The following is a 12,181-nucleotide window of genomic DNA, read 5'->3' on the forward strand; positions in this document are numbered from 1 at the left end:
AAAAAGGAGCATACTCCTAAATAGAGGCTGGCTCACACTTCTTGCTTCTTCTGGAATCTAGATTTTGCCCTTAGGAAATTTAAAACCCTGGCTTACAGCCCAAGCTTCTTAACAATTCCCTGGTCGACATGCCCACGTATAATTTTTCTTCTTGAGCTTACTCTACTAAGGCAAGAAAACAATTGTGAATTTTAAAAAGTTGAATTCACTGGGATTAAAGGTGTGTTCAACCATGCCTGGCCTAGTATATTCTCTTTTTCATCCTCTTTTTCTGGCCTAAAATATGTCTGACAGGAACACACTGGCCAACTTATGTATGCAAAAAGAGGGCATTGAGAACGGGGGTCCATACAGAGAGAATAATGGAAACATGGAGACACGATCCAGGGACTAAACAATGTTCATGTTGTGTATACAAATGGTTACAAATCAGACAACCACATGTGTGTAACATTTGATAAAGGGAGCGCTGTTCTGAGGATCAAAGACCCAGTAATGGAGGCAGTGCCGTGACCGAGAGTGAAGTAGAAACAGCAGCAGAGAGAAAGGCCTGCTTCAGAATCTCCACCTGGAAAACTCAGTATCTAGCAAACAGATGAGAAAAGTTTCTTTCTCCAAAGAAAGGAAGAAAACTAACAGTGATGAAAGGTGAGATTCTACGTTGTGTCATGATTTGTGTGCTTCACTCTGTAAATTCCCAGAAGAAAATTTATTCCTAACCAATTTAAAACAATGATGTCAAAGTCTGGGATTTGGTGCAGAGCAGCTTAACCAAAGGAATCAACTCCCAGGAGACAAAAGAACACAGGTGTCAACAAACCCAGCAGCACATTCCATCAGCCCTGTGATGTGGGTGGGATTAAAATGATAAGCAAACTAATACCATATCCAAAAAAAAAAAAGTTGAATTCAGGGGCTGGAGACATGGCTCTGCAGTTAAGAACACTGGTTATTCTTGCAGAAAACCAGGGTTCAAATCCCAGCACCCACATGGCAGGTAACAACTGTCTGTAACTCCAGTCCCAAGGGATACGACAGCCTCTTCTGACCTCCACAGGCATTGCATGACCATGGGTGCACTTACCTACACGCAGGCAATACACGCATACACATAAAATAAAAATATTAAATAAAAAAATTTTTTTAAGTTGAATTCATATAGTTTCTATAATTTCATTCATAGACATTCTGGCTAGAAGTCAGCAAGCATATGAACTTAAATGTTCCTGTCTGTGCTCTTTCCACAGCATTGTAGCACAACCTGAGGTATCAGGACTGACACAGATGGAAGAGAAGCCACTCAGGAACCTGCCTGAGGGCTCACTTGCCTGCACTTGTCTATTCTCATTGGATTGTGGCCCCACTAGGAAAAGGATTCTCCCCCTTCCCTAACACTCTGTGCAGCACTCTAAGGTGTGGCCTGTTGCTTTCTTGTAACTCTAGTGTTCAGTGTTTCTAGATTTTTGTCTGGTCTTCTGCCTGCTGTGGCCACAGCCCTTCCTTCCCTTTCCAGACCTCTCACCGCTCCCTGCAGCCAGGGAGCCAATGCTTTCTTTCAGATTTATGGGGCTAAAGGAGAGTTAAAGTGTCTCTACTGTCTTCCCTGATTTTATTGGCTTTTGCCAAATTTTTATATCCATAGTCAATCTATGATTCCCATTCAATTATGACTTGACAAATGACATTAAATACATATTTATTTTCTGGTAAACCAATAAATCTATTATTATGAAATCTGATATGTGGCCTGTCATTAAATGTGTCACCATGCCGGGGAGATGGTTCAGTGGGTAAAACGCTGAGATCTGAGATTTGATCCCCCAGTGCTCAGGTAAAAACCAGGCACAGTGGCTGACGTCTGGAGTGACAGGCATATCCTAGGGAGTCACTGGCAAACCAGTCTAGCCAAAACACTGAGCTCCACGTCCAGTGTGAGACCCTATCTCAAATAAGGTTGAGGAGCAGAAGAGATAGAGCACTGGCTGCTTTCCCAGAGGACCCAGGCTTGGTTCCCAGCACCCACATGAAGGTGAACAACCATCTGTAACTCCAGTTTCAGGAGATCAAATGCCATCTTCGAGCTTTCACAGGCATTGCACAACACGGATGCACTTACATACAGGCAAAACACTCATACACATAAAATAAAATAAATTTTAAAAGTTTTAAAATAAAATACTAGGATGTTTCCTCAAATTTTTATGCTAGTCCAAAGTAATGGTTGTTAGCGCTCAACACGTTTAAAGTAACAATTTTGTTTCATTAACATTTTCTTCATTGATTTTCTGGGTTGTAGGTTGTACTGGATGCAATGGAGAAACCCACTGAGTTTACCTTCCTTCCTTGTTTGACTTGGGCTTGGGGCTCTGCAGCACTGTCCTCCCAGGGAACCAAAGCCTTCTTTATTAGGGTCACGTATGGCTTCTACAGGGACAGCAGGTGGGAGCCGTTTGCATTACACCAGCAGCTGTTCTGTCACCAGCACTTGGAGGGAAGACAAAAGCATTTTACCTGGGAAAAGAAAAGGCCATTAAAGTGAAATTGCAGAGCTAAGCCTTACAATGTTGAATAAACTCTTACAATGAGTTGCCCCTCAGAGAGTGTTTCAGAAACAATGGCTTGTGTGACCCCAGGCTTTCCTAATCCATAGTGTTTTCCTGCACAATTCTCTGAGCCTTAAACCCTATGTTTTCAAAACATGGTTGCTGAGGGCTGTCATTTCAAAAAAAAAAAAACACCAGGAAAACTGAATATACATATATAAAACAATAAATTTGGTCATTGCTTCATGCTATATTAAAAGCTAAAGCCAGGCGTGGTGGTGCATCCCTGCAGTCCCAGCACTTGGGAGGCAGAGGCAGGCAGATCTCTGTGAGTTCAAGGCTGGCCTGGTCTACAGAGTGAGTTCCATGACAGCTAGGACTACAGGGAGATCCTGTTTCAAAAAGACCGAAAAAAAAAAAGAAAGAAAAAAGTTAACTTAAAACAGGGACTAGGTGTTGTTGTTGCCTGTCTTAGTGGGCTAGCTGCTTGAGGACTCTCTGTTGGGGGCAGGGGGAGAGTAGGTGCAAAATCAACCGCGCAGATTTTGGGAGACTCACTCGGCAATTAGCAAGCAAGCTCATTTATTGTGCTGTTAGGGCTTTCTTTTATACCCCCCCCCGCCAGATCCTCATTGGTTCATTTGGCTATGTGTCTCCTCTTCATCAGTGCGGCCCGCTGTCCTCTGTTTGCATCATTTGACGTTGTGCTTTATGGCAGGTTTTAGGTTAGCCTGAATAACAGAAGTATTTACCGGCCCATTTCCCCACATATCCATCCTTTTTATTTTATTTTAGACAGCCCAGTGGGAGCCGGGATGCCTTGTCCTGACCTTGTTGGCCCCACCTCATGGGTGCTCCAGCATTTTGGACTGTGCCTGTCTTAGGTTGGCCTACTCAGTAGGTCCTTACCCATCATTGACTACCAGCCCTCAAAGGAGCATCACCATGGTGGGTCTAATTGCCAATGGAACCTGTGCCGTCGTGTTATTAGTTTTATGTTGTCGCACCTGCTTAAGGAGACATCTCAAAGGGACAAGAATGATTATTATTGCTAATCCTATAACTAAATAAGCTACAATCCTGGAGGGATCAAAAAGATTTTTTATATGGTTCCATACCTCCATAATAAATGAAGTGTCCAAATCTAGAGGGTTGACCTAGGTGTAATTAAGGGTGATTTATTTGTTGGGTCATGGTCAGTGAAAGATTAAGGAACTCTTGTGACCAGAGCCCCTTAATTTGCTGTGAGAGCTATACTCTAGCTTGAGTCAAATTGCTTACTTTATATGGTGTTAGGCATAGATTATTATACCTTGGATCACAATTTGCAGAAAGAGTGAACATAACAATAAAATTGGGGTCCTTGCCTTCTTTGATGTAAGCAAAGGGAAGGCTTCTCACTGCTTGGACCACATATTGGCTATCTGGGAAGATATTAACCGGGGACTTATGACAGAATTCAAAGACCTTCAATAGGACTAAAAGCTCACCCAATTGCACTGAGCCAGGGTTATTGTGGTCATAATGGATGTCCTCCATACCTGGGGATTGGATAATGACTCCATATTGGTGGCTGTTAGAATCAGAAAATGCGGTAGTGGCCTCGGGTATTGGCATAGAGCTAGGACAGTTAACCACTCAGAAGCAAGAGGACATAGAGGAGTGTTTAGGACCAAGATGTCTTGTGCTTAGTGGGGAACTTCCATGGTTCGTTAGGCCATGGCCATATGCCCACACAGTGTCTCTGGACTCCGGGTGTCTATCTGGAGTACACCCATTGGTTCTGCCTCCTGGGTGGTCAGCCCTTATGTGGAGGCACTGGGCGAACCGAACAGGAAGGTATGTGCCTCCCTATCAAGGACAAACGAACAGATGAACGATCACAAACACATGGAAGGGGCCCTACTCACGGAAAAAGAGCCGAAGGGGACCAAGACCAGTCGACAGAGAAAACAGAGAAATCAACTCAGGACCTGTGGAGGCAATGGCGGTAGAAAAGCACAAAAATCATGCCTCAGAAAATGACAGAGGCAAGCACCATGATGACCAGTATCCAAGCGAGATCCATGAAGGCCACGTTGGGCGCCAGATGTTGTTGTTGCTTGCCTTAGTGGGCTAGCTACAGGGAGACTCACTCGGCAGTAAGCAAGCAAGCTCGTTTATTGTGCCGTTAGGGCTTTCTTTTACACCCCCACCCGATCCTCATTGGTTCATTTGGCTATGTGTCTCCTCTTCATTGGTGTGGCATGCTGTCCTCTGTTTGCGTCATTTGATATTGTGCTTTATGGCAGGTTTTAGGTCAGCCTGAATAACAGAAGTATTTACCGGCCCATTTCCCCACAGCTGGGGGCTGGAGAGATGGCTCAGTGGTTAAAAGCACTGGCTGCTCTTACAGGGGACCTGGGTTTGAATCCCAGCACCCACATGGCAGCTAACAACCCATCTGAATACCAGTTCCAGGGGATCCAACACCATCTTCTGACCTGCACAGGCATTTTATGCACATGATGCATTTATATATATGCAGGCAAGATACACATACACATAAAATAAATCAAGAAAAAAATTTAAGACTTTAAAAAAAATTAGCTTAAAATGCATTGCAGATTTAACTGTAAAATCTTAAAACTTTTAGAAGAAACATAAAGAGGATAGTCTCTTGACATCATATTTGGCAATGATTTCTTTGTGAAAGATTTATGTAATTTTATATCTACGTGTGTGTGTGTCTGAGTATATGTATAAGTACCATATGCATGCAGATGCCTGCAGAGGCCAGAAGAGGGTGTCAGATCTCTTGGAAGAGGAGTTATACGTCATTGTGAACCCCCACCCCTACCCCGTGTGGGTACTGAGAACCAAACTGGGGTCCTCTAGAAGAAAAGCAAGTGCTTTTAACTGCTGAGTTGTGCCTCTCCAGATCCTTGGCAATGAGTTCTTGGATATGACATCAAAAGCACAATCAACAAGAAAAACAGATAAATCATACTGCATCAAAACTAAAGCTGTTAGCACTGGAATGTGGCTCTGTGGTATAGCACATGATGAACACGTATAAGGCTCTGGGTTTAATTACCAGCGCTAGCAACAACTACAGTGAAAACAATAACAGAACTGTTTGTGCATCAAAGGACCTTATCAACAGTGAAAAGCAAGCCATTTGTAGCATCCACAATGCAGCTGTGCCAGGGCAGTAGAGGAAAATGCCTGGAAGCCATGTGTGAGATGTAAGGATTGTTGAAACTTATTAATTGTGACCAGACAAAGCAAATAGGCAGCATCCAGTGGGCAGGGGCTGGACAGAAAACTATCCCAGAGTTCCAGCAGCACCTACCTCCACAAGCTGCAAAAGTCCAGTGGTATCTAGCTGACCAAAGGTATGCACTCACGGGGTGTTTTACCACCTTGAGGAAGGTCTGATGTCTTGATAGTGCTTTGTTTTACACTGCTTACCACAGGCACAGGATTTCTATATGTTAGACTACTTAAGTGATGGCATCACTAGCCCAACACTTCAAGGAATAGCTGACTTAGTGTACATGCAGAAAGCAGGCTGTCTTCTAGATAACACTGTTCTGCCCAATTCCTGTGCTCCTGAGAGGGAGTCAGTAGTCCTTCAGACAGTCCTTATGGAGATTCTCTGGTCTTTCTCAGTCTACTTTCACTGAGCTGGCAAGAGACTTGGGAATAAAAAGTATATTTCAGGGGCATGCTAATACTCTGTTTTCCTGTAGGATCATACTCCATTGAATGTACAACAATATTTTCCAAAATACAAATCTGCGTACAGAATTGTACGGGGCTGGGGATGTACTTCTGTTGGTAGAGTGACTGCCAAGCACACAGGAAGCCTGGGTTCAATCCCCAGCACTTCATAAACTGGTCATGTGGCATATACCTATAATCCCAGCACAGAGGCTATGGAGACAAGAGGATCAGAAGCTCAAGGTCATCCTCAGCTACACAATGAATTTGAGGCCAACCTAGGCTATGTGAAACCCTGTCAGAGAGAGAGAGAGAGAAATAGAGAGAGAGCAAGAGACAGAGACAGAGAGAAGGGGAGAAGGAAAGGAAGAAAGGTTCACAAGAGGGGGCTCAGTGGGTAAAGGTGCTTGCAAGCCTAATGACTCCAGTTCTATTCCCAGGACTCACCTGGTAGAAAGGGAGAACCAACTCCAAAAGTTGTCTCTGACCTCCACAAACATGTCATGACACACACAAAAAATAAATAATAAATTAAATAAATAAATAAATAAATAAATATTTTAAAAGTTTAAAGAAATATCTACAAGAGGCCGGGTGTGGTGGTACATACCTTTAATCCCAGCACTTGGGAGTCAGAGGCAGGCAGATCTCTCTGAGTTCAAGGTCAGTCTGGCCTACATTGTGAGTCCCAGGACAACCAGGTCTACATAGTGAGACTCTGTCTCAAACAAAACAAAAAAGAACTGTCTATAAGAAGACACATAAATGGTCAATAAGCTCATAAAATGATGTTCAATGTTTCTATAGGGAAGTGCAAGTAAACAGACAATGAGATACCCTTTGTCACTCCTTAAAGTGGCAGTCCTTTACATCAAGCAGCAGAAGGCTGCCCTTGCAGAGGATTTGGGTTTGTTCCCAGCACCCACATGGAAACTAACATCCATCAGTAACTCCAGTTCCAGGAGACTTGATGCCCTCTTTTGGCTACTGTGAGCATTGCACAACACCATGTACTTACATGCAAGTAGGCAAAACACTCATATACATAAAATAAAAATAAATACAGAAAAGAAGCCTTGAGGAAGATGTGCTGACTTTGTATATTGAGGTGACAATGGTGCTGCCATTTAGAAGAAAATGTAGTTATTCTTCAAAAACTTGACTTGGAACTATCATATGAGCCACCAATTTCGTTCCGGGCATAGCCAAAAGATGCAAAGGCAAGGACTTCAATATTCAAGGGTATTTGTACATCCTTGCTCAAACAGCATTATTCATAAGCGACAAAAGCAAAAACAGATCAAGGGTCTGTGACCGATGAATGGGTAAACTAAAGGCAAATGCACTTAGAATGAAATGGTGTTCAGCTTTTAAAAGGAAGGGACTTGTGACATACTGGATCTTGAAGGTATTAGGTCAACTGAAACAAGCCAGTCAGGAAAGGACAAATGTGAGGTGCTTATAATGATCAAACTCATAAAATGGAGAACACAGTGTTGGTTGCCAGGGGCTAGGAAAGAAGAAAATGGAGAGTCATTGTTTTTGTTTATGAGCTTTTTGATTTTTATTTTTGGTGGGGGTGGGTTTTTGTTTGGGGGAGATATGTCTTTTGGTTTGTTGCCACCATGGTTGTTTTTGAGACAGGACTTGACTAAGTCAACCCAGGAACTCATTACGTGGCTCAGACTGGCCTCAAACTCTGTTTTCCAGCCTGGTCTCCCAAGTGCCCTGTCAATTCCATGTCAAGTGGGAGCCATTGTTTAATGACTTCAGAATTTCATTTTCAGAAAATAAGAAAAGTTCTGGAAATGAATGGTGATGAATATACTTAATACTACTAAACTGTATGCTTAAATGGTTGAAATGATAGCTAATGTATGTCATGTGCATTTATATGATGTATATTTTACTGCAATTGAAAAACTGTGTGTGTGTGTGTGTGTGTGTGTGTGTGTGCGCGCGCGTGCGCGCGTGCGTGTCCGTGTGTAAAGTAAGACTGGCCTGATGCTTCCAGGAGATGTGTGAGGATTAAATATCTCTTCTATATAATGTGCAGGTCACACCCGATGGGGGAACCAAACTAATTCTCTTTCCCCTCCCTTTCCCAAACGTCTAGCTTACATATATATATACATGCATATATATTACATCTTGATTATATTTCATTTATTGAACAGGAAAATTCTGCAACAGTTTGACGATGATGATGATTTGTAAATAACAGCTATGCATTCCTATTACTGTTGCTATATTCTGCGTTTAAACACATACAAGTGCACCCCATACTGAGAAAAGAACAGAAAGAAATGAAGACTAGAAAAGTAAGAGGCCGCCCTAGTGCCCCCACGTAGGTGTCAGGGTTTTCTCCCTCCGGGATTCGAGCTAGCATTCGAGCTGTTCACGCGCCGCCGCAGTTTTCGTCGTAAATAAATGAAAAGCTGTGTCCCAGAGGTTTCTTGGCTTCTGAGATTCCAAATCCGAGTATCCTTAGGTCAGGTCTCACCGTGGGCTGCGAACTGCGAAGCTGTGCCCCGCCCTCGCTCCCACACCCCCCTTATCCTCCACCCCCTACCCCCGCCTCGCCGGCTCTGGACTCCTCTCCCCTTCCTTCCCACCCCCGCTCATTCCTCCTTTTCTGTGAGGAGATCACTCAGCCACAGAGCAGAAGGAGCCCCACCGTCTTCCAGAGGAATCTCTGCCCCAGAGGGGTGATGTGCCCCCGGCCCCTCCCGCTGCTACCCCGGGACTGGGGGCGCCCGGGCTCCGCGAGGTGCCCACTCCGCGCCCAAACAGCCTCTGCACTGTTCCTGCAGGCAGCGGGTGCCAGGCAAGCCGCGCCCAGGTGCCCAGAGTGCCAGGGTCGCCTCGGATGACTCCCGGGACTGCCTCGGGCTGGAGGACTGCTCACCGGGCCCGCCCCGCCGCCCCGCCCCGCCCGGCCCTGCAGTCTCTGGCCCCGGCGCCCTCCCGGCTCGCAGCCGCTCCTGGCTCCACGCGCCGGCCGCAGCCATGGGTCCCCGCGCCGAGTCCTCACCCAGGTGGCGGCTGCTCCCGCTCAGCCCGCCGCCGCTGCTGCTGCTGCTGCTGTGGCCCAAAGCTGGCGCCTGGGAGCTCACGATCCTGCACACCAACGACGTGCACAGCCGGCTGGAGCAGACCAGCGAGGACTCCACCAAGTGCTTGAACGCCAGCCTCTGCGTGGGCGGCGTGGCACGGCTCTTCACCAAGGTGCAGCAGATCCGCCGCGAGGAATCCAACGTGCTGCTGCTGGACGCCGGCGACCAGTACCAGGGCACCATCTGGTTCACTGTGTACAAAGGCCTGGAGGTGGCACATTTCATGAACATCCTGCCCTACGATGCCATGGTAAGGCAAGGGCTCCCAGGAGAGCCGGGCCAGAGCTATAGATGCAGCGGTAGGCGCAAGCCTGAGTGTGCGGGCACAGCTAGATTCTGGCCAGAGTGGTTGCCGATGAGCGCCGCTTGGATGACGGTCTGAAGCTGATGGTCGTGTATGCTAAGGCGAGACCCCCCTCCGCCTACGCGGAACTTCAGCTGGGGTGCGTAGGCGCACTGAAAGTTATCGAGGGCTAGAGACGACGGAATTAGGTCTCCCACGCTTCTCTCATTTGCGGCTCACTTGCCCCTATTTTACTGAAAGGGAAACTGAAGGTCAAAGAATTGGATTGAGGGGTCTGACGGCTCAGTAGTTAAGAGCACTGCATTCTCCTGCAGAAGACCCTGGTCCGATTCCCAGTACCCACATGGTGGCTAACGTTGTCCGTAACTCCATTTCCAGAGGGTCTGACTTACTCTTCTGACGTCTGCAGGCGATGCATTACACAGATATACTCACATAGGCAATACACTCACGCACATTAAAAAAATAAAATAAAATAAAATTTTTAAAGAATTGTAGTGATTTATCCAGGTCACCAGCCCCCAAAGAGGAAAACAATCAGATCCGATTGACCCTGAAGCCTATACATAATAAACTCACAGCCCTGGATAGGCGCCCAGTGTGACTAATTTTCTGTGACCTTGAGCAAGTTATTGATTCTGCCTCAGTGTTATCATCTATAAAATGGGAAGAATAATAATATTTACTTCAAAGCATTGGTGGGGCTGGAGAAAGAATGCTCAGCAGCTAAGAGCACTTGCTGTTCTTGCAGAGGACTAGAGTTAGATTCCTAGTCCCTGGTACTGGGCAACTCACAATCCCCTGTAACTCCAGCTCCAGAGGATCCCATGCCCTATTCTGGCCTCTGCAGGTACTCACATGGTTATGTGCACACAAGCCAGGAGCGCACACACACACACACACACACACACACACACACACACACACACAAATAAATCTTTTAGAAAGCATTGTCAGAATGTAATATGATCTCTGTAACTGTTAGTTCTTATTACCAGACACTGCAGTATAGACTCAAAGAGAGATGTGTCAGTGAGAACCAGAGTTCAGTTAAGACCAATTTGACAGCAGAGATTCTGGAAGAAGCCAACTTAAGAGAGAAAGGAACTGCAGTTGTAGCTCAGTTGGTAGAGTGCTTGCCTCCTATGCACTAGACCCTGGATTTGATCTCCACCACCTCATCAAGCAGGGACATGCTGCAAGCTTGTAATCCAATGGTTGGTGGATCAGAGTTCAAGGTCTTCTTTGGCTATATAAGGACTTCAAGGCCAGCCTAGGCACTATGAGACCCTGTCTCAAAAGAAAAAAAAAGCCAGGGGGCGCCTTTGCTCCCCAATACTCTGTTAGAGATGGTGCCTTATTTGTTTGGATTAAATTCCAGAGTAGGAGAAAAGAGGGTTAAAGACTATTAAGTAAGTGTAACTGAGAAGTGTATTTAAATCAAACCTCCATCCAAGTTCAACCCTGTGCAGATATCTATAGTAAAAGTATTCAGCCAGATTGTAGAAAAAGTGAGAACAAAAAAGCTTAAGAGCTTTGGAAGGGAAAAGACAGCAAGGTTCCAGGAATCTGCAAAACCAGAAGAACGGAAAAGGTGAGGTCAGTGCTGGGAGGCCGGAGGCTGACAGTGCGATTTGTACAAGAACGGCTCAGAGGTCAGGGAAGGGAAGAGAGTTCCTTCCGTTGGAACACTGTTTTGGAGATTTTCAAAGCAGCCCCAATTCAAACAGGTCCTGAATCCTCAGAGTTCATGGAGGAAGGCAGAGCTCTTCAGTATCTGACAGAAGACTCATGGGTCTCAAGAGCTCTGCTGTCTCTTCACCTTTTACCACAGCTAGACCTGTTGGAAGTTTTGAAAGCAGAAATGGCAATATAAACATTTATGTAATTGAATTGTTAGCTAGCTGAAGTCCTCACTCCCTCCTAGAAGGGTAGGATAAACCTTGTATGAGTTTGTTTTGATTTCATGCGTAAACTGAAACTTTGCAGCATTTTGTTTTTGTAACACCCTTTTCTTATCAGTTGTGCAAACTTCTCTTGTATATATATATATGGAGAGAGATAGAGAGTTTTCCTTACTAAAAATATGTCCCTCTTTGGGACAAAATGAGCTCATGCTCTAGCTGGGTGGGGCTGCAAGTTGCACCCCATCTCCTCCTTGAATGTTTAGAATACTTCTTGTGGGGTGGGATGGAATTACTTTTTTACAAATTTAACTTAAAGTAACTAACTGGACTGGGGCCTGAGGAAGAATAAGCTACCTTGGCCAGAGTCAGTGGAGGAGAAGGAATGCCAGGGTCTGTGGCACCGCCTCAGAACTTCTTCCTGGGCTGAATTTGGGGTGAGTTGAACTCATGATTTGACCTGCCTGAAACCCTGGTCCTTATAGCACTATGGCATGTGCTCTGAGGTCCTTCTGTCATACAGAGCATTTCCACTGTCTTTTTGCTTGTTATACCAAGCCTTGGGGGAATTTATTGCTGTTCTGTTATGTTCCTCTATCACAGCCACCT

General features: G+C 45.4%; 1 protein-coding gene across 1 annotated transcript in view; it reads left to right on the plus strand.

Moving 5' to 3' along the window:
- The first annotated feature begins 8,908 nt into the window (after positions 1–8,908).
- Positions 8,909–12,181, plus strand: part of Nt5e (5'-nucleotidase ecto) — a 63,847-nt gene continuing 60,574 nt past the window's right edge. The window contains exon 1 of the mRNA XM_008830668.3: positions 8,909–9,614. Coding sequence (XP_008828890.1) covers positions 9,258–9,614 — 357 coding nt within the window. The 5' untranslated portion in view covers positions 8,909–9,257. The remainder of the gene's footprint in view (positions 9,615–12,181) is intronic.

This window comes from Nannospalax galili, unplaced genomic scaffold (genome assembly GCF_000622305.1).
Source record: "Nannospalax galili isolate Female #2095 unplaced genomic scaffold, S.galili_v1.0 scaffold195, whole genome shotgun sequence".
Classification (NCBI taxonomy): domain Eukaryota; kingdom Metazoa; phylum Chordata; class Mammalia; order Rodentia; family Spalacidae; genus Nannospalax; species Nannospalax galili.